The sequence below is a fragment of the Prionailurus bengalensis genome, chromosome B3, assembly GCF_016509475.1.
Source record: "Prionailurus bengalensis isolate Pbe53 chromosome B3, Fcat_Pben_1.1_paternal_pri, whole genome shotgun sequence".
NCBI classification, from domain to species: domain Eukaryota; kingdom Metazoa; phylum Chordata; class Mammalia; order Carnivora; family Felidae; genus Prionailurus; species Prionailurus bengalensis.
In genome coordinates, this window is record NC_057355.1 from 121,514,557 (window position 1) to 121,535,420 (window position 20,864).

Sequence of the window (20,864 nt, forward strand, 5' to 3'; positions counted from 1 at the left end):
GAAATGCACATAGGTGTTTTCTCCTTTCTTTATGTTCAATGTATTTCTCAGCCTTCTCTTTCCTTCTTTGGTTCCTTCTGTCGCCCGCCACCTAATGCTAGATACTAGGCGGTTTTCTGGGCCTGGTGTCCCTGGCTAGTCTTCTGTCTGGTTTTTGTCCTGTCCTAAAACCTAGTTTTAGATTTGACCTCTTGTCCTTTCACCAAGATCAAATAAAGTGTTAAGTAGGGATTTTTTTTTTTTTTTTTTTTTTTTACATTTTTCAGGACCTTTGGAAGCTCCCCAGGTTATTTTCGCCAGATCCAAACCCTTGCCCACACAATCTGGAGCCCTTGCTACAGTTATAGGACAGAGAAAATCAAAGTCGGTGAAGTCAGGGCCAATTTAAGGTAACAGTAAGAATAAGAGCATATTTTTTTATTATAACTTGCTGACTTTATGCCACAGCAAGAGGCTTAATAGCTATCAAGAGAAGCGATAGTTTCTCAAAATGACAAGGAAATTGGCATTTTATAAAACCAGAGCTCAGAAGGAGTCTCCAAACTGTGGGTCAAAGTTAAGCTACTCCTAGCTTGCTTCTGTAATAGCCTGCCAGTAGGTGGCGCTGTGGCAGTAAGAAATTTCCTCACTATTCTGGAGGGTTTTGTTTAAAACCATGGGGACATTGAGGCCAATCAAAGAAAGAAACTAAAGCTATAATTGAGTTATCACAGGTAAAGTGTAACAGAATACATTGGAGAGAATGATATTTGAAGTTCAAATCGCAATAGCCTCTAAAGAGAATGTTCTCAGTGATATTTATTATTTCAAAGAAGGCTTTTAGACTAGAGTTGTGTAGTTTGTGAACTGGACTTTCAAATAATGGGAGGCAGGAAGGAAGAAAATTAAAAAATAATTTTTGGGGGGTGAGGTTGAGTGAGTAATTATGCTGTGTGTCTGAGTTAAGATCAGCATGTGCTATAACTGGCCACAAAACAAACCGTAAATCCCAGCCTACCACCCATCCGTAGAAATCTGACATTGAAGGGACGGCCTGACTTGATCTTGTGAGGCTGTACCCACACTTCACCAGCGCTGCCCCACAGTATTTTGTTCCCAGCTGTGGCCTTCAAAACTTTCCAGAAAATTCTCTGAAACCACAAGGTTTTGATGATTCCTTTCCTCTTTGCTCTACCCTACACACTGAAGCATTAATGGCACACCTGCTATGAGCTTAATACCCTTCTTACCTCTGGGGGAATACTTACAAGCTTATTTGAGAAGCATTATTCATCAAAATACCCCAGGAGAGCAAAGGAGGGAGGAAAATTATTTACCCACCACAGGATTCATTTACATTGGATCAGAGAGCTTCAAATATCTTTCCCCAGCCCATCTAAACTCTTTCCAAAAAGGAATGAGAAGAGAGAAGGGAACACCAAATCCATGGCTTGGTCATCTACCAAAATGTACCAGAAAAACTGAAAACAACTCGAGTTCTATTGGTAATACTTGGCCAATGGGCCTTTAATTCTGATATCCAATGATGAACAACTAATGAAATATAGAAAACTAAAGCGAGAAGGTCAATATTTCCTTGAGGAGACTGGCAGCCAGGAGAATGAATGCGACATCAAGCTCCAAACTAAACCGATGGCCTGCCAAGAAGCACTAATGTCCCATCGGCTTCCAGGACTGTGAGACTTGGACCCTGCCGCCGTTGTAATATCACTTTCCTTGAACCTATTTCATTAGTATCCCTTACAGTCCACCCAGAACATTACATGGCAAAGTAGGATCATCAGCAGAGAAGCCTTGGGAAAGAGCCCATCTCTCAACACTTAAATCTCTTGCAAACACAGCCCTGCTGAGCCTGAGCGGCACATAAGCTAGGGAGGGTGATGCTGTACTTTGTAGTTAGCTGAGGCGGTAAGACCTCATGCCAAGCGTGCATGGCCTCGACGCAGAGTGGGTCAGGGGGCCTCAGAAGACCAGGCTGCCATGGTGCAGCACGACCAGCTGGGAGGCTCCGGAGGCAGGCCCACCAGCCTGGCAGGTGGTAGGTGTCAGATGGCCATGGGCTGCCTCTCCCTGAATAGGAGAAATACGTAGTTCACAAAGTGAGGAGGCAGAACCCCAGCGTCCGTGTCCCATCACCCGGATGCTTGTTTTCTCCTTGCTGTGAATGCAGTAGAGGCACGATCACTGCTCAGGCCAGAAGTCCCTTAAACCACAGTCACAGACGAATGTTATCACGAGCTGTAATGATCCTAGAGCCTCTTCATATATGGGGTTCGGGAGGCAGGCAGGTTAGATGCGAGGATTGAAGTATGTTTGCATAGCATGTTATCTAAGACAGAAAACATCAGTTGTCCTGATCAAAGAACGAAGGAGCTGCACTAAAGCATGCTGGGGACTCAGACTTTCTAAGACCCCCACTATGCTGCCCCAGGCAAGGGTCGTATTTAAATAGATACATTATTTTGCGTCTTCTTAGATTCTGTATTGTCTGTTTGGCATCCCTTCATCACAGAGCCAGTTAACTATGTTTTCTGTATTCTCGATGCTTTGACATTTGGGGCCTCACCGAGCCAGAGAGAAACTGCCCCTCCCAGGGCTAGCCAATTCCTAGAGATCATAACAACTTGCCCACGAGTATGCCTTTCAAATGGAAGCTAACCAGTCCCAAGTTTATATCCCCAACCGCCTCCTTATCTAACTCTCACATGGAACACCCACATTTCCCTTGCCCCAGATTGCTCCAGGGCCAGGTACAACTAGAGAGCACTGCTGGAGCCCATAGCCCACCAGAATCCTTAAAACGAGCCAGCCTTAAGCTGTTTACCCTGCTCTGCCTTGCCTTTCCCAGGGAAATCCCAAGTAAGGTTATGGCCTCGGCTTTCTCCTCACTCCTGTCTTCTGTCTCCTGACCACACTGGTGTTTTCCTCTGTGACCCCATGTGGCACGCAGTGACCTTCTCTCTGGGACGCTGAGTATAATCAGCTTGCCCCTGCCAAGCCTTGTTCTCATCTCCTCCAGAGCCACACTGACTTAACCATACCATACCCAACTTGTACACCCTTAGAACAAACATCAACAGAGTGAATGTCTTTACTGTGCAGCGCGAGGAGCCAGGGAAAAAAATCTCCATCAATTAGGTTTATACCACTAACTTCTAAGCAACTGGTCACAGCACTCACTTCATTATAGGCTGTGTTGTATAAGTGGTGTTTTTACAGTGTGTGTGGTGCTAGCCTTAATCTAGCTGCAGCCACACGTGAAGGATGTGGATCCCTCTCCATGGCAAAGTCGCCTGGCTGTCAGCCATTGAAATTTCATGCTTTCCTGTCCTGAGGCCTCTTCTTTTCATTTAGTAACTGTTTCTACATTCAGAAACAAAACCCAAGCATAGCAGAACAACCTGGTTGGAAGTGGGGGAGGAAACAAGCTGGCTTTCAGTTTGGGGGGAGGTAGGGGAACACTTCCAAGGTCCTCTAAGGGGGTTCATTTGCCTTAAAGAAAACCAGGGAACTCTATTCCTGAAATGGATTAAGAAGTGGACCACTAAGAAAGATAAGATCTGAAAATTGATATTGTCTCTTGCTGAGCTGGCAAACTGCCAAGAGAGGAGTGATGATTCTTCAATTGTGAACAATTACTACTTTGTTAGAAAGAGACAAGGAAAGCGCAGCAGCCCCTTTCTCAAATTACATTTATGTTACAGAAGTGCACACACCTCCTGGAAAAAATGCTTGGCACCCTGGATTGTGAGGCTCGTACCTACCACTGCCTCTTGCTGCAGATTCGTATTGTCCTGTGTAATATCCGTTCACTTTGGGTGGGAAAAGATCCTGTTTATTCTTGTATTCCTGAACTGGGCAGGTAACCAGCATAGCATTGCCTTACTTTGTAAGTTTTTATACTTATCGCTACAAGTTATCAATCTATACTCTGTGGTTATCCATCCCATGAACCCACACATCTTGCTGCTAATTTCAATGAAATGCTTGTTATAGGCACATACCTTTGCTTTACCATCCTTATATCCCCAGGTCATAATTGCTCCTAAAAGTTCTAAAGAAAGAAATGGCATGCTAAGCCATGCCTGTCTTTGGAAACAGCAAGCTTTGTGCATGGAAATATTTACAGCGCCGCTCGCCTGATCTGTAGAGTGTACTGGGCCCCAAAGTGTGTGGGTGGGTAAGTGTAGGACGCGGAGAACAGTGACTTGATGTGCATTGCCCCGTTGGCATGATCGGTGCGGATATTTATGCTTTATTCCTTGAAATTATAAAGAGAAAGACTCGGATTCTCTTGTCCTCCGAATGAAGAGCATCGCTGGTAAAAGTGGAACAATAGCGTCTCCTACTTCTTTGTATTCTCCTCTTTGGAACACACAGGTATTTCCAGACAGGACTCTAACGTAGGTATCAGGAGCCCTCTTCCCTTAAAACCTAAATCCCAGCTAAGCGGTTACCTGATACCAGAGAGGAACTGCTTGAACATGCGTAATGTCCCCTTAGCTACATCAAGAAAACAAAGCATGTTTCCCCAGTACAAACTAAGGATGTAACTTGGGAAGCCAACCTGGCTGTAAGATGGCGAGATGAAGTAAAGAGGTCGGCTGCTTAGAAGTTGCTATTTTACTGTTATTTATGTGTTTGTGGTTATCAGGAAGAAGAATCACTGCGTTTTATATTCAACTGGACTGAAAAGTGACTGAGGGTTTTTTCCGCCTTCCATTCACTTCTCATTAAGACATGTTTGTTCATGAGACAAACCCAAATGAAGATGTTTTAGAATTTGACAAGAGTTTAGCTTTTTTGTTTTTTTTTAATGAGTGAATTGTTTGTAGTTGATCAGACATTGGAACATGGAATCTTGACATCGCCGCTCGTTTTTAGAAATATGACCCTTGCAGGCCTTCGGTGTTTAGTCATCTTTTCTACTGTTCTCCAATGTAAATTGCCGTTGTGTGTATGTACATATCCTTATCCTCCTCTGTTTACGCAGAGAACTTGAGTCATGTGCAATAGCCTTTTGATTATCAAAAGAGAGGCAGCCTCAGTTTACCTCTTTAAGGAAAGTTACTGTACATAAGCATAAGGAACAAACAGTCTCAGGGGCCGGACCTCATAAAAACTTGCAACCTTGGGGCGTTTGGGTGGTTCAGTCAGTTAAGCATCCAACTTCGGCTCAGGTCATGATCTTATGGTCCCTGAGGTTGAGCCCCACTGAAAGCTCAGAGCCTGGAGCCTGCTTCGGATTCTGTGTCTCCCTCTCTCTCTGCCCCTCCCCTGCTTGCACTCTGTCTCTCAAAAATAAATAAACGTTAGGGGTGCCTGGGTGGCTCAGTCGGTTGAGCGTCCCACTTCAGCTTGGGTCATGATCTCGCAGTTCGTGGGTTCGAGCCCTGCATCCGGCTCTGTGCTTACGGCTCAGAGCCTGGAGCCTGCTTTGGATTCTGTGTCTCCTTCTCTCTGCCCCTTCCCTGCTCATGCTCTGTCTCTCTCTGTCTCTCAAAAATAATAAACGTTAAAAAAAAATTTTTTTAATAAATAAATAAATAAATAAACGTTAAACAAAATTAAAAAAAAAAAAAACCTGCCACCTTATTTGGGACAATTAGCAGTTGTAGTGGCTAAACAGCAAATCTGTTAGTCCATCCCTGATACCAGGTCGTCTGCTGTCCCCTCGGTGGCTGGCCTCCACTGTTTTCCAGGTTAGCAACTCTGCCGTATTCGAGATTCCACTTCCCTCCGTGTGGTTGTTTCTCTCTCCACTTGTTACGTCCACCTTTCAAAGGACAGAATTAGAGTACTCTGCATTCCTTCATTCATTCCGAGACGTGCCCCTGGTGTGCAGAACTGAAGGTGGCAAATGCCCCCTTGCGGACAAATGCCAGCTCTCTGCTAGGATCGCATGACTGCGTGATACAAAGCGGCCAGCTTCGGCACTTCTGACCCCTGTCTTGAGGTGGCATTGTAGCTAGCAGGTACAACATACTTTTCATCCCTACCATAGAGTCTTAAAATAGAAAGCCACATGCAGGGGCGCCTGGGTGGCGCAGTCGGTTAAGCGTCCGACTTCAGCCAGGTCACGATCTTGCGGTCCGTGAGTTCGAGCCCCGCGTCGGGCTCTGGGCTGATGGCTCAGAGCCTGGAGCCTGTTTCCGATTCTGTGTCTCCCTCTCTCTCTGCCCCTCCCCCGTTCATGCTCTGTCTCTCTCTGTCCCAAAAATAAATAAACGTTGAAAAAAAAAAAATTAAAAAAAAAAAAAAAGAAAGAAAGCCACATGCAGTAAAATAACAAAACATAAAAGGAGAATCGAGGCCAAAAGTCAAGATATTTCCAATTTTTCAAATACAAGACGAAATAAAATTACTGTGATCAAGGTTAAATTTGGTTCTGAGTCTCTTAACCATCGAGACAAAAAGGGAAACAAGAAAAATCAGGGTACATAGTTCTCATTTTCAAAAAGGAAGCCATACTCTGGAGGAAAATGAAGCTTTTTCCTGGCTCTTATTCTCCAAGAAGTAGTTCATATGCTTTAGAGAGAGAACACCGAAAGAAGTAAGAGTGCCCTCCCAACACAGCAGTGTGCTTCAAGGGGCTACTTCTTGGCGTGAGCTACAGGAAGTCAACACACATCAGCGCAAGTCAACGAAAACCGTTTTGTGAGGGACAAGCCTATTACAGTCCAAGTCTCTTTCTGGTCCGACAAAACCCAAGGGTAAGGCAGTGATTCTGTAGAGGATTGGATGGATCGCATGTGGCTTAGACAATCCTAAGTGTAACTCCTCTCGGCTGATTGCTTGTAAGGGCTCGTCTTGCTCTTGGGCAGGGACCCAGACGCCTCATCTACACGTGAAGATGCGCGGATATGCTTTGGAAAGCAGGTGGCAGAGGAACCATCTCGTCAAAACTGCAGAGCTAAGCGGTTTTCTCACCCATCATATGGCACGTTCACTCTCTGTTCCTTTATTCACATCTAGTTTCCTCTGCCCAAGCACCATATGCCTCCTCTTGCCTGCTTCCCCCCAATGTGGCTAATTGCTATTTGTCCTTTCTCCTTTCCAACCCTCCCCCACTCCCACGCCCAGTATGAGCTAGATGGTATATGACTGCACCGAGCACTGACTTGTATCTACTGTGGCATTTATGACACTCTAGTGTCTTTCTGGATGACCTGACGGTTCCCCCACTAGGGCCGTAATTCTCTAGAGGGCAAGGAGGAGTTCCAATTTGATTCTGAAATTCTGGGACCTACCTCAGTGCCCAGCCCATAGAAGAGACTTACAAAATTCTGATTGAATAGATGAATGAGTGAATTTTCATATTTCTGCAAACACCTGTCCACATATACAAATCCTTCTTATCCTCTAAGTTTCCAGTTAAGGTTTGTCCAATAATCTGTATTCATATAATCAGATTCATCTTGCCATTTTTAAAATCCCTACAGCACTTACAATTTATATGACAAAGTTTGGCACTCCACTGTATTTTTGTCATCTTTTATCCTACTTACTTCTTGGGTAAATTGTCCCCAATAAGACTGTAACTTCCGTGAGGGCAGGATTACGTTCCGTATGTTTCTGGAATCCCTAGCAACATCCAAAATGCCTCATTACCTTGTAATACCAGCCCTAAAGAAAAGAATACATAAAACACATAAGATTTTTCTGAAACATAACCTATATCCCCCTGTTCTTCTGGTTTCAAGAAAATGATTAACCTCAAGTTAAAATGCATTAACCTTAAATTTCATAAATAATGCATTTTGTTATTTTTTACTATTTTTTTAAAGTTTATTTTTATTTATTTTGAGAGAGAGAGAGAGAGCAAGTGGGAGAGGGGCAGAGAGAGAGGGAAACAGAGTTGTAAGCAGGCTCTGTGCTGTCAGTGCAGAGCCCGATATGGGGCTCGAACCCATGAACCACAAGATCTGGACACTCAACTGACTGAGCCACCCAGGCGCTCCTATAATGCATTTTTTTTTTTTTATTAAGCAATCTGAAAAATCAGAAGAACCTTCCTTATAATTTACCTACTGCAGTATTTCTAGCCTGTTTCTTACAATATTGTAAAACTACTTCCTCTAAAACAGAGAAGGAGCCACCGCTGCCCTTCAGGTTACAACCTCTTACACATTCGTGACCATACTATAAACCTACCTTGTAATTACGATGCAGAATTCAAATGTTAGACCACATCCAAGGATCTTATTCTCAGGGAGCAAAGGTTCCCATAAAATGAGATTTAGTTTATTTGAAAAGCATCCTCCTTCAGCGTTTTTCCCTCTATATCAACTCATTGGAAGTCTTTGACCTCATAACACCGATCAGGTTTCGCTTTTGAGCACTAAACTGTCTTTTTTATTCCTTTCTGAATTCTCCATGCATTTTTTAGGCTTCTCTTAAATTATGTGATACCTGAACTGGACAACACAGAGATCTTAGAGATCTGTCTAGTATTATGTGTAGTGTAAGATGTATCATCGTGGTTCTGGAGTCATGTAATACGTTACTTATATTGTACAGTGTTCTCAAAAACAAAACAAGTTCTCTCAATCCTTGTCTCCTACTTTCCCTCCTTACTCTTGCTTCAAGTTCAGTGCCATAGTATGGTGTTTTCTAAAAACTGTAAAAATAGAAAGACGATACAATTCAGAAATTCCACTTCTGCATGTATACCCCAGAAGAACTGAAAGCAGGGCCGTGACTGGATATTTGTACACTCAGGTTCATAGCAGCATTGTTCACAATAGCCTAAAGGTGGAAGCATCCCAAGTGTCCCATCAGTGGATGAATGGATAAACAAAATGTGGTGTGTGCCAACAATGGAATATTACTCAGCGTTTAAAAAGGAAGGAAGTCCTGACACATGTGACATCATGGATGAACCTGGAAGATTTATGCTAACCACAAGAAGCCAGTCACAGGAAGACTAATGTTGTATAATTTCCACTTATTGAGGTAGCTAGAGCAATCAGATTCAGAGACAGAAAGCACAATGGTAGTTACTGGATGCTGGCCAGAGGGGAGAATGGGGAGTTTTTTTTAATGGGCACAGAGCTTCAGGTTTTTAAGATGAAAAAAGTTCTGCAGGTAGATGGCAGGGACGATTGCACAACGTGAATGTGCTTAATGCCACTGGATTATTCACTTAAAAATGGTCACGTGGGTAATTTTTCCCCTATCCTCTGGCAACTGTGAATCTGTTCTCTGTATCTATGAGCTTGGCTTTTTGGTTTCCTTTTAGATTTCACATGTGAGATCATATGGTATATGCCTTTCCCTGTCTGACTTATTTTACTTAGCATGATGCCCTCAAGGTCCGTCCATGTTGAGCCCAATGACAAGATCTCATTCTTTTTATGACTGAATAATATTCTAGTGTGTATATGTACCACATTTTCTTTATTCATCCATCCACGGACACTTAGGTTGTTTCTACATTTTGGCTGTTGTAAATCATGCAATGAACATAGGGTGAACATGCAACGAGTTAGTGTTTTTGTTTTCTTTGGATAGATACCTAGAAGTGGAATTGCTGGATCGTATGAGAGTTATATTTTTAATATTTTGAGGAACCTCTCTAGTTTTACATAGTGGCTATACCAATTTACATTCCCACCAACAGTGCAACACTTGTTACTTCTTGTCTTTTTGATTATAGCCATTCTTAACAGGTGTGAAGTGATACCACCTTGTGGTTTTGATTTGCATGTCGCTGGTGATTGGGGATGTTGAGCACCTTTACATATACCTGTTAGCATTTGTATGTCTTCTTTGGAGGAACACCTATTCCATTCTTCTGCTATTTTTAATTGGATTGTTTGTTTTTACCACTGAGTTGTATGAGTTCTTTATATATTTTGGGTGTTAACCCTCTATCAGATACAAGATTTGCAAATATTTTTGTCCCATTTGGGAGGTTGCCTTTTCGTTTTGTTTTTTTCTTTACTGTAGAGAAGCTTTTTGGTTGGATGTAGTCCCACTTGTCTATTTTTGCTTTTGTCGGCTTTGCTTTTGTTGTCAAATCCAAAAAATCATCACCAAGACCCACATCAAAGAGCTTACCACCTATGTTTTCTTCTAGGAGTTTTATGGTTTTAGGTCTTACATTCAAGTCTTTAATCTACTTTTTGAGTTAATTTTTGTGTATGGTGTGAGATAGGGGTCCAGTTTCATTCTTTTATATGTCACTGTCCAGTTTTCCTAACATCATTTATTGGAGACTGTCCTTTCCCCATTGTATATTCTTGGCTCCTTTGTCCTACACTAACTGACCATTTATGCATGGGTTTATTTCTGGGTTCTCTATTCTATTCTGTTGATCTATGTGTCTGTTATTATGCCAGTGCCATATGCCATACTGTTTTGAGTACTATAGTTTTGTAATATAGCTTGAAATCAGAAAGCATAATGCCTCCAGCTTTGTTCTTTTTTTGTCAAGATTGCTTTGATTCTTTGTGGTCTTTAGAATTGTTTGTCCTATTTCTGTGAAAAATGCCATTGGAATTTTGATAGGCATAGCATTGAATCTGCAGATTGCTTTGGGTGGTATGGACATTTTAACAAAAGCGGTTCTTCCAATCCATGAGCATGCAGTATTTTTCCACTTATTTATGTCTTCTTCAATTTCTTTCATCAGTGTCTCATAGGTATTCAGTGTAGTCTTTAACCTCCTTGATTAAATTATTCCTAGGTATTTTATTCTCTTTGATATAATTGTAAATGCAATTCTTTTCTTTTTTTTTTATTTGTTTTAATGTTTATTTTATTTTTGAGAGAGAGAGCACAAGAAGGGGAGGGGCAGAGAGAGAATGGTACAGAGGATCTGAAGCAGGCTCCGTGCTGACAGCAGAGGAGCCCGATGCAGGCTCAAACTCACGAACCTCAAGATCATGACCTGAGACAAAGTCAGGCGCTTAACCGATTGAGCCACCCAGGTGCCCCAAAATGCAATGATTTTCTTAATTTCTCTTTCTGATAGTTTGTTGTTAGTGTAAAGAAAAGTAACAGGTTTTTGTATATTGATTTTGTATTGTGAAACTTCATGGAATTCATTTATTTTAACAGTTTTTTTGGGTGGAGTCTTTAGGACTTTTTCCATATGAATGTCAGGTCGTCTACTAATAGAGACCATTTTACTTCTTTTCTGATTTGGATGCCTTTTATTTCTTTTTCTTGTGTGTTGCTGTCACTAGGACTTCTAGTACTGTGTTGAATAAAAGTGGGGAGAGTTGGCATCCTTGTCCTGATCTTAGAGGACAAGCTGTCAGCTTTTTACTGCTGAGTGTGATGTTGGCTGTGGACTTGTCCTACATAGCCTGTATTGTGTTGAGGTGCGTTCCCTCTGTACCCACTTTGTTGAGAGTTTTTATCATAAATGTGTTTTGAAACTGTCAAATCTTTTATGCATCAATTGAAATGATATTTTATCCTTCATTTTGTTGATGTGGGGTGTCACATTGATTTGTGGGTGTTGCAGCACCATTGCGTGGGTGGAATGAATCCCACCTGATCAGGTGGATGGTCCTTTTGCTGTGCTGCTGAGTTGAGTTTGCTACTATTTTGTTGAGAATTTTTGCACTTACATTCATCAGAGATATTATTGGCCTGCAGTTTTCTTTTCTTGGGGTATCCTCGTCTGGTTTTGGTATCAGGGTGATGTTGGCCTTGTACAGTGACTTTGGAAGTGTTCCCTCCTCTTCTACATTTTGGAAGAGTTTGAGAAAGACTGGTGTTAGTTCTTTAAATGTTTGGTAGAATTCACCAGTGAAACGGCGTGGTTTTGGACTTCTGTGTGTTGGAACGTTTTTGATTACTGATTCAATCCCATTTACGTTACGTGTACTTGACCACAATTTAAGAAAGACTATAGATTATGTAATGCACCCAGTACAGTGTTTGGCACATGGTAGGTACTCAGTAAATGATAGTTCTCACTATTTGTCACAATTCAAAGCACATGGTGTCATTAGTTCCCATTATGATCCTTGAGGACATATTGTTAAATAACGTCAAAAGTTAGGTCCCCTAGAAAGCAAATGCTAAAACGGAGATTAGTGTACAGGAAGTTTATTCGGGAGTACTCCCGAGATTGATTCCTATAGAAGGGAAAGGAATGAAAGGAAACGGGATTGGACAGTGGGACAAGTTGGGCTGTGACTCAGTGACAAGGAAGGCCTCAGTTGGTGTCACAGAGAGTATAAAGCCAGCCTTTCAGGGTTGTGAATTGTGGTGAGGTAGCTAGGATATAGCTTTTATGCATACTTTATGTTGACTCATCATTAGATATGGGCTGCCTGGGAAGAGGACATTCCCTTGAGAACTAAAACGCATGTTTCTGTGGCTCCTAGTCCATTTTGGGCTTATCTCCAGTCCTCTGTATTAATGAGTAAAATTTCCATGTAGTCATTCGTATTGCTGAGGAAACAATCAGGAAATTTTCAGCTGGCTACGGTTGTGCTTTTCAGACCCTCAGTGTTGGAGCCCTAGTTATTTTCCTGTCCAGGCCAGCATGGACTGATGCTTTTGTAAAATACACTAAAAATAAATTACTAGAGAAACTAAATAAGAAAAGAGGACATCTAACACACAAGCTCAAATTCATTATTATTAGATTCACCAGGCATAAAATTGCTGACTATTTTCTATAACAGGTCTTAACTGCCTACATTCAAATTCTAAATTTGTCTCATTGTAGACTAATAACAAAGAGTTCTCAGACTGTTACCAAATTACCAATCCGGGACTCCACTCTAAATAGTCCTCGGTTACAGGACTCTTACAAAACATTGCTGATGTCCTTCCCAGCTGACACTGGCCATATATATATTGGGTTAAGTGAATGTCGTGCTTCAGCCTCGAGACCTGATCTTTGCTGTTGTCGGGGAAGCCATCGTCCTCCTCAAATCTGGCCCGAATCCAGGAATACCGTGAGCATCACAGGTTCCAGATATAAATAGTCCTGAGGCCATTCCTTACTCCTGTTTTCATCTGCTTCCTCCTAGAGTCAATTACATAAATGAGAATAGAGATGGAGTTTTTTATAAGGATCTAATGGATGAAAGGGACAAAGACCGTTTTCTTGTTTTGTTGGTCATCAGGCAGCTCTTATTCCTGGCACTAGGAAAACTGACTCATCTCTCAGCGTCATCCTCTCAGGACATTTAGTGTCAGGATAGGGAGATAAGAGAACAGGGAAAGGAGGTGTGCCAAGCAGAATATAACCTTCAGGAAAGAAGTACTAGTAAAAACAAGGGGGTCATGATATAGTCAAAGAGTCTATCAAGCTTTATCGTCTAATTCAGGGAGTGTGACCTAAGAGCTGTGGCTCATGGTTGTAGCTTTAGTTGATCTGCGAATCCCCTGAAATTGTTGATAGGATCAAGTGTGCTGCATCTGTGCCTTTTTTTGGAGAGGATGCTCAGAGTGACCCCAAAACTCATATTGACTTGACTCTCTAGTTTGTGCTTTTTTTTTTTTTTGGTTTGTTTATTTATTTTGAGAGAGAGAGAGAGAGAGAGAGAGAGAGAGAGAATCCCAAGCAGGCTCTGTACTGCTAGTGCAGAGCCCGACATGGGACTCAAACTCACAAACCATGAGATCATGACTTGAGCCAAAATCAAGAGTCAGGCTTAACTGACTGAGTCACCTACACGCCCCTTAACTCTCTAGTTTGAAACATGGATTCTGTCTCCCTATTTGCAAGGAGTCAAGCTCGAATCACCAAACAGTCTCATTTGGACCTACTGTACCAGCTTCTCAAAGCATCAGCCCTTGCCATCCTGGTCTTCCTCTCCATTCTCCACATCGCTGTGAACCGAGCTTTCCAAAATGCATACACACGACTTAAAACCCTTTAGAAAATCTTACCTTTACTCTGAAGATCAAGATAAAACTAGATAAAAGGCCTTACACGACCTGCCTACCTTTCAGCCTGACCTCACACCACCTTCCCTCCGTGCTTTCTCCACACTAAGCAGCCTGGCCTCTGAGCTTCCCCCATCCTGGGGTCCACTGAGCTTCTGCAGATGCTGTTCTACCTCTGATGCTCCCCTCCTGCCCTCAGGTGCATTTGCTTTCTCTGGCCTCTCTGACAGGATGTGTCCTCGTGTTCCAGAGACCTTTGCAGCGCTCCTTTGTGGTGTTTGTTACAGATCCTTGCAGGTTTCCAGCAGTGTCTGTCTGCCTCACTAGACCGCATCGGTGTTAACTCTCCTTCGTAACCCGGGGTGCAGCATAAAACCTGGTGTAGAGCAGGCCTGCCGCAAGTATTCATGGTTGAGTGAGTTAGCAGTTCTCTTCCTCACTTAGGGAAAACTAAGGTACAGAGACTAGGAAACAGCTTCAGTTCACGTAACTGACAGCCGGAGAAGCTGGGTTTAAACCCAAATGTGACTTCAAAGCCCTTGCCCTTCACTACTGTAACAACAGCAACAATGGTCCTTTTATTGAGCACTTGTTACATGCCAGGGGCTATGCTAAGCACTGTGGATCCATCACATTTCATCTTCTTGAACCCTGCAAAAGAAGGTAGCTTTGTTATCTAGTTTGCATATGAGCAGACGAAGGCTGAGAGAAGTTAGGTACTTTGTCCAAGCCACACAGTCAGTGGTGGAGCTGAATCCAAAGCCAGACCGCTCTATTGCCAGAACACGCTGCACTGCCTCATCGTGTCCAAATACTAGGTCCCTTGAGATGATTCCATTTTCCCAGGTTCCCTTCCTAACGGAGCTAGGTGGCTGGTGGCCCCGCCCTCCGGCCTGAACCTCTCTCAAGTGTCCGGTGGTTATCTGCAGCCACCCAGCAGGGGGATCCCTGGTAGTGTGGGGGCTTATGCAGGTGAGGTGGGCTTGCCTTTAATCCAGCCTTTTAACAACATTCCCTGTTTGGATAGAGCCAGACCTGGGAAGGGGGAGGATAAGGACCAAGGTGGCTCCTGAGCCTCCACTCCCGCCGATGGGGAGGAGTGGGGAAGGTGGTCATCTTTTCGCACCTCGTGAAGCCCCACTGGGGGGCGGCAGTTCTCGACGGGCAGAAGGAGCTTGAGGGGGGTCAGAGCAAGAAGCCTGGGACCTGGGCAGCAGAGGGCAGAGTGAGGGGGGCGGGAGGAGGGAAAGGGGGAGGGCAGGGGAACATTCCCTGCAGGTAACAGAAACTCAGAAATTCAGTGGCTTACATCAGTAAAAGATTTATTTTTCTTACCTGTCAAGAAGTTCAGAGACAGGAAGTCCACAGCTAGCACAGCTCTTCAGAGCCAGGCCCCTCTCTCTTCTGCTCGACCAACCCTAAAGCACTGACGTTTGTTTTTTTGGTCACAAGGTGGTTCTGTCCCCACTGGCGTTATGTCCACGTTCCAGGCAAGCAGCAGGGTGGGGAGGAAGGGCAAAAGACAGATGCCAGTTAAAACCACCCACTTTAAGAAAAGCTTCCTCGGAAGCCCTGCAGTTCCAACTGACGCATCGTTGGCCGGCCCTGGACCCCGTGGCCACTTCACCTAGCAACAGACAAGTCTGGAGAGGTGGTCTCTTGGCTGGGCACACTGCCCCGCCACACAGGGTGAGCTGCTCTTATCGAAGGAGAAGGGGAGAAGGGGTGTTGAGAAACATCCATCGGTTTCTTTCACAACACATTTTCCTTCCATAGTCTCCTCCCCTGTGGGATGGAGCCCACCACCTTTCTGCGGCCCCTCTACACCAGCTTCTTGACGCTGCCAAGAGGAACGCCATTCCTTAACCCTAGTATGCCCCAGAGCTGGCTTCTTAGTACATGGGAGTTGAGCGTACCTGATACCTGAGGGTTTCAAGAACACAAGAGAGCCCCATATTCCTGGACAAGAGGTCATCCGCAAGTGAGGAAAATGGAAAAAGTGAGCCATGGAGAGAAAAATGATTGTTCTGTAGCAGAATTATTATGTATACTCAAATTACACAGGTTAACTGTATTATAAGTTTAACTTCATTACAATACTAAATTCTTTTCACGTACGTTGCCTTCCTAAGCTCACAGTACGGCTGCTTCAAAAACTGAGGGAGGTTGAAAAGCCTGGGCGGCTCAGTTGGTTGAGCGTCCAACTCTTGATTTCAGCTCGGGTCACGATCCCAGAGTCGTGGGCCCCAGGTCAGGCTCTGCGCTGACAGCGCCAGCACCTGAAAAGCTGTGTCATTAGGCATTAGGGGAAGTCAAATGAGAACCACAGTGAGATGCCACACTCCATACCCACTAAATGGCTGCAATCAGGAGACAGCTGACAAGTGTAGGTGAGGGAACAGAGAGATTGGAACCCTCGTGCTTTGCTGACAGAATGTAAGAGGGTGCAACTGCTTTGGAAAAAGAGCCTGGCACTGTCTCAAACAGTTAAACATAGAGTCACCCTATGACCCAGCAAGTGACTCCTAAATGTATATGTAGGAGAAATGAAAACACTGTCGACGTGAAAACTGTAGCCAGGACTCTGGATCTCAGGGTCATGAGTTCAAATCCCACTTGGAGCGTGGAGCCTACTTAAAAAAAAAAATAAAAAACCAAAAAACTGCACACGAACATTCGTAGGAGCATTCGTCAACAGCCAAAATGTGGAAACAACCTAAATGTCTATCGGATAATGAATGGATAAACAAAACGAGATGTATCCATACAATGAATACTATTCAGCCATCAAAAAGAACAAAGTACTGATACAGGCTACAGCATGGTTAAACCTTGAAAATGTAGAGCCAGCCACAGAAGACCACATACTGAATGGTTCTATTTATGTGACGGGCCCAGAATAGGCAAACCCATAGAGACAGAAAGTAGATCAGTGGTTGCCTGGGGCTCGGTGGGCAGAGGGGGCTGGGGGGTGGCTGCCGATAGGCATAGGGTTTCTTTTGGGGGTAATGAAAATGTTCTAAAATTAGATTGTGGTGATGGTTTCACTAAAGACCACTGAGCTGTTTACTTTAAGCGGGTGAATGTTACTCGTATGTGAAATAGATCTCAGATCTTAAAAAAGTGAATAGTCGATACCTAAAAAGTAAAGAACAAGACAAAAAGCCTTCGGTGTAAGCAGCCAGATCGCATTTACTTCTTAGATAGCCAGATTTTTAAGAAGTACTTATTTATTGCCTCCAGTTCACTAATTAGACAAATAATTGCCCCCTTTGTGCTGGGTGTGACATATGCCCGTGCCCAGCTTTGCCCCGGGGTTTTTTTACGGTCCCAAGTAAGGTGGTGTGCCTGGGTGACAACAGCTGTCCCTGGGCCTGGCGTCTCTTGCCTTTTTTCCCCGTTTGGGAAGGTGTCAGGCTCCAGAGTATTTCTGTTGCTTTAGTCAGCACAGAGCAAGGAGGACCTTAACTATAGCTGCAGAGCCTTAAGCTTCACCTCGTGCTCCAAATCCAAAACAGAGCAGCTGGGAATGGGGCTCGCCATGCCACCAATTGCTTCTCTCCCATTGTTAATCCCCCTGGTTCTGCCGTCCACAGGCCCTCCTCCCCTCACACTGTCACGTTGCCCGCTTGTGATACGACTGAACAAGTGGTTTGGCTTTGAAAGGTGATTCTTAAGAGATACCTCAAGTGACCCAGTCCCTGGCATGCCAGGACGCTCTTGATGTTCATTGCCATGGGGCACCACAGCTCTCCGGCTAAGTACACTTGCCGGTCAAGCCTGCCCTGAAAAGAAGGTACCCGCTACTGACTCCCCCTGAGATCCTGGCGTAGCTGGCTGGGTCCTCGGGGAGAGCGACATTTCATTGCTAGGTGCAGACAGCGAGAAACCTCCGGTGCTTTTTGGTTCTTACAGAAGAGCTCACGGTCTGGTGTTTGGGTTAGTGAATCACTTGAAAGTATGGCACAGCTGGCTTCATGATAATTATGTATATCGTACGCTCTGTTTTTGCTTTGCTCCCTCATTGCATGGTCAAGATGTTACAGCTTATTTAAAATTTCATTCGTCTCTTTCCCAAACCCTGGATATTATGCCCCTTCAAAAGCGAGTCACTTTTCAGTCTGTATGTGCTTTTTTCATAGAGCCCTAGAAATCAACTCATTCTAACTTCTCCCTCCTCCCAAACTGAAGAATTCATCGGTGTACTAAAGTGTTCGTTCCGTTTACAAAAGGTTACTTCCTAATGGCATGTGGACAGAGAAATCCAACTGAAAATTGGGGGCGGGTAACAGCACGTGGTAGCATGTGAGTTACTGTCACGCGTGCCTCTCTGGTCACCATTCCTCGTGTTCTTGGTGCTTGCAGAGGGTAAGGAAAGCCTGTTCTTCCTCCTGGGCTCTCCCCCCTCTTGCTGTGGGAAGGGGACTAACAGGAAATAGAATCTGCCCCGGTCATGGGATTTTTGAAAGAAACAAAGCACGATCTGATGAGGAGCAGGTTAATCCTGCTATTTCATTTCCCTTTCGGAGAGGGTGGGGGCAGGATTGTGATATGAAGTATTTGGTTTCACATCTGTTCCAGGAATTATCCTCGGCATAAGTCCATTTTTCTTTTAAGCATCCTAAAGCATCCCAGGGAGTTCCTCCTCCTGTGTGCCCTTCCCACCCCCACAGTCAATTCCATGGCCACAGAGCAGCTGACAGACTCCCAGAGAGATCATCTTGTCACTGTTGCGGCAGGAACCTCTCAGTCCCGAGGTCTGAATTTCCGTGGGTCAGTACTGTATCAGTTTTGTGTCTGTTCTCCACAAAGGGCTCGGGTGGAATGAAAAGGAAGTTAGCGGTATCATGGAAAGAGGCCCGATTTAAACAGCAGAGGAACTGAGTCTCCTCTCAGCTTTGCTGCTGTTCATATGAACTTGGGTAAGTCACCAACCTCCCTGGGGTTAAGGCCCTCATCTGTAAAAGCACAGCAGTGTTCTCCAGACTGCGCCCGCAAAACGCAAGCCTTCGTCATCAAATAAACTTGAGAAATGCCACTTATGCTATGCCACTTCTTTAAGGAGCTGTAATGCAGATTTGTACATTAAAGCCTCTGAGGAGTCCCTCAATAGAGAAACTTGTTTTTCACCCAGCATTTCTCAAACTTCTCTGACACGAGCTCTTCTTCCCGTAATGCTGAGTAACATCTTGATGCTCTGAGAAATGAAGTAGAAATCTATAATCTGTCACATTCATGTTTACCAACCTCAGTTGAAAATAACTTTTCAGGGCGCCTGGGTGGCGCAGTCGGTTAAGCGTCCGACTTCAGCCAGGTCACGATCTCGCGGTCCGTGAGTTCGAGCCCCGCGTCGGGCTCTGGGCTGATGGCTCAGAGCCTGGAGCCTGTTTCCGATTCTGTGTCTCCCTCTCTCTCTGCCCCTCCCCCGTTCATGCTCTGTCTCTCTCTGTCCCAAAAATAAATAAACGTTGAAAAAAAAAATTTTTTTTAATAAAAAATTAAAAAAATAAAAAAATAAAAGAAAATAACTTTTCAACTTTCCTAAATCTCATTCATGGGGAAACGAAAAACAAATTTCATATGTGTGGTAAGCTGACTTCTAGTTTTAAAAATTGAGCTTAAGAGCCAAAGCAGTTATTCAGACCACCCCAGGCTTGTGACTAAAGTTTTGAAAAAGTTTTGTGGAACTTCTGTTTTCCACTTCCACCTGTCCGATGGTTAGCATTTGCTTATGGCCATTGGGGGTGGGGTAGGAATTTCCTACAAATGATTAATTATGCTCAGCACACGATTAGGTTCTCATAAGGAATAACTAAATAAACCACAAGCTCCCTAACCTTAATTCAGAGAATAAGCAGATATGCAAAGAAAAATATAATTCCACATGTTAAAGTGAGGCGCAAAGAACGATTACAGGGGCGCCTGGGTGGCTCGGTCAGTTAGGCATCTGACTTCGGCTCAGGTCATGATCTCACGGTCCGTGAGTTCGAGCCCCGCGTCGGGCTCTGTGCTGACAGCTCAGAGCCCGGAGCCTGCTTCAGATTCTGTGTCTCCCTCTCTCTCTGCCCCTCCCCTGTTCGTGCTCTGTCTCTCTCTGTCTCAAAAATAAATAAACGTTAAAAAAAAAAATTAAAAAAAAAAAGAATGATTACAAATTTATATTTTGAGAAATGTTAGTATATATTATTAGATGTCTACTGAGAAGATGCAGAGACAACGTGGAATTCAAGGCAGTAATGCAAGTAAAACATGAAACAGTAAATTCCAGAAACAACTGGATCAGAGGTCAAATGGGAGATACATGAGAGAAAAAAAATGTGAAAATAGGATCAGGCAAAGAAATACTTTTAGGACCTTGACAAAGTAGCAGTTCCTGGTGGAAATATTAAGGCTGAAATTAAATTCTGACCAAGATCAATTTTAGCCAGACAATCCTAATGTCAGTAAAAAGTATGGCTAATAATTCATCTTGTAAGGAATAGGGCGCTTGGGTGGCTTAGTCAGCTAAGCATCTGACTCTTGATTTCTGCTCAGGTCATGACCTCGCGGTTCGTGAGATCCAGCCCTGTGTGGGGTGTTGTGCTGACAGTGTGAAGCCTGCTTGGGATTCTCTCTGTCCCTCTCTCTGCTCCTGCCCCACTCGCACAACACGCACTCTCTCTCCCTCAAAATAAATAAACATTTTTTTAAATACATCTTATAAGGAATAAGTAAGGATGGTTTACTTAATCACTTGGTTTAGAGTGATTTAATCCACATATTTAAAGTTTTTTTATAGTTATCTATGTATTTGGTGGGGGGAGGGGCAGAGAGGAGAGACAGAATCCCAAACAGTCTCCGCACCATCAGTGCAGAGCCTGATGCGGGGCTCAGACTCAAGAACTGGGAGATCGTGACCTGAGCCAAGATCAAGAGTTGGACACGTAAGGGGCACCTGGGTCCCTCCGTTGGTTGAGTGTCCAACTTTGGCTCAGGTCATGATCTCGCAGTTTGTGAGTTCG

General features: G+C 43.9%; 1 protein-coding gene across 10 annotated transcripts in view; it reads left to right on the top strand.

Annotated features, from left to right (window-relative positions):
- Positions 1-20,864, top strand: part of TTLL5 (tubulin tyrosine ligase like 5) — a 285,893-nt gene that overhangs the window by 239,632 nt on the left and 25,397 nt on the right. For 8 of the 10 annotated variants that reach the window (XM_043556664.1, XM_043556663.1, XM_043556665.1 and 5 more), the window contains one exon: positions 267-4,787. The exons of the other annotated variants lie outside the window; for them this stretch is intronic. In XM_043556664.1, the coding sequence (XP_043412599.1) occupies positions 267-388 (122 nt within the window). In that variant the 3' untranslated portion in view covers positions 389-4,787. Of the gene's footprint in view, positions 1-266; positions 4,788-20,864 lie in introns of those variants that run through there. 10 annotated transcript variants of the gene reach the window in all.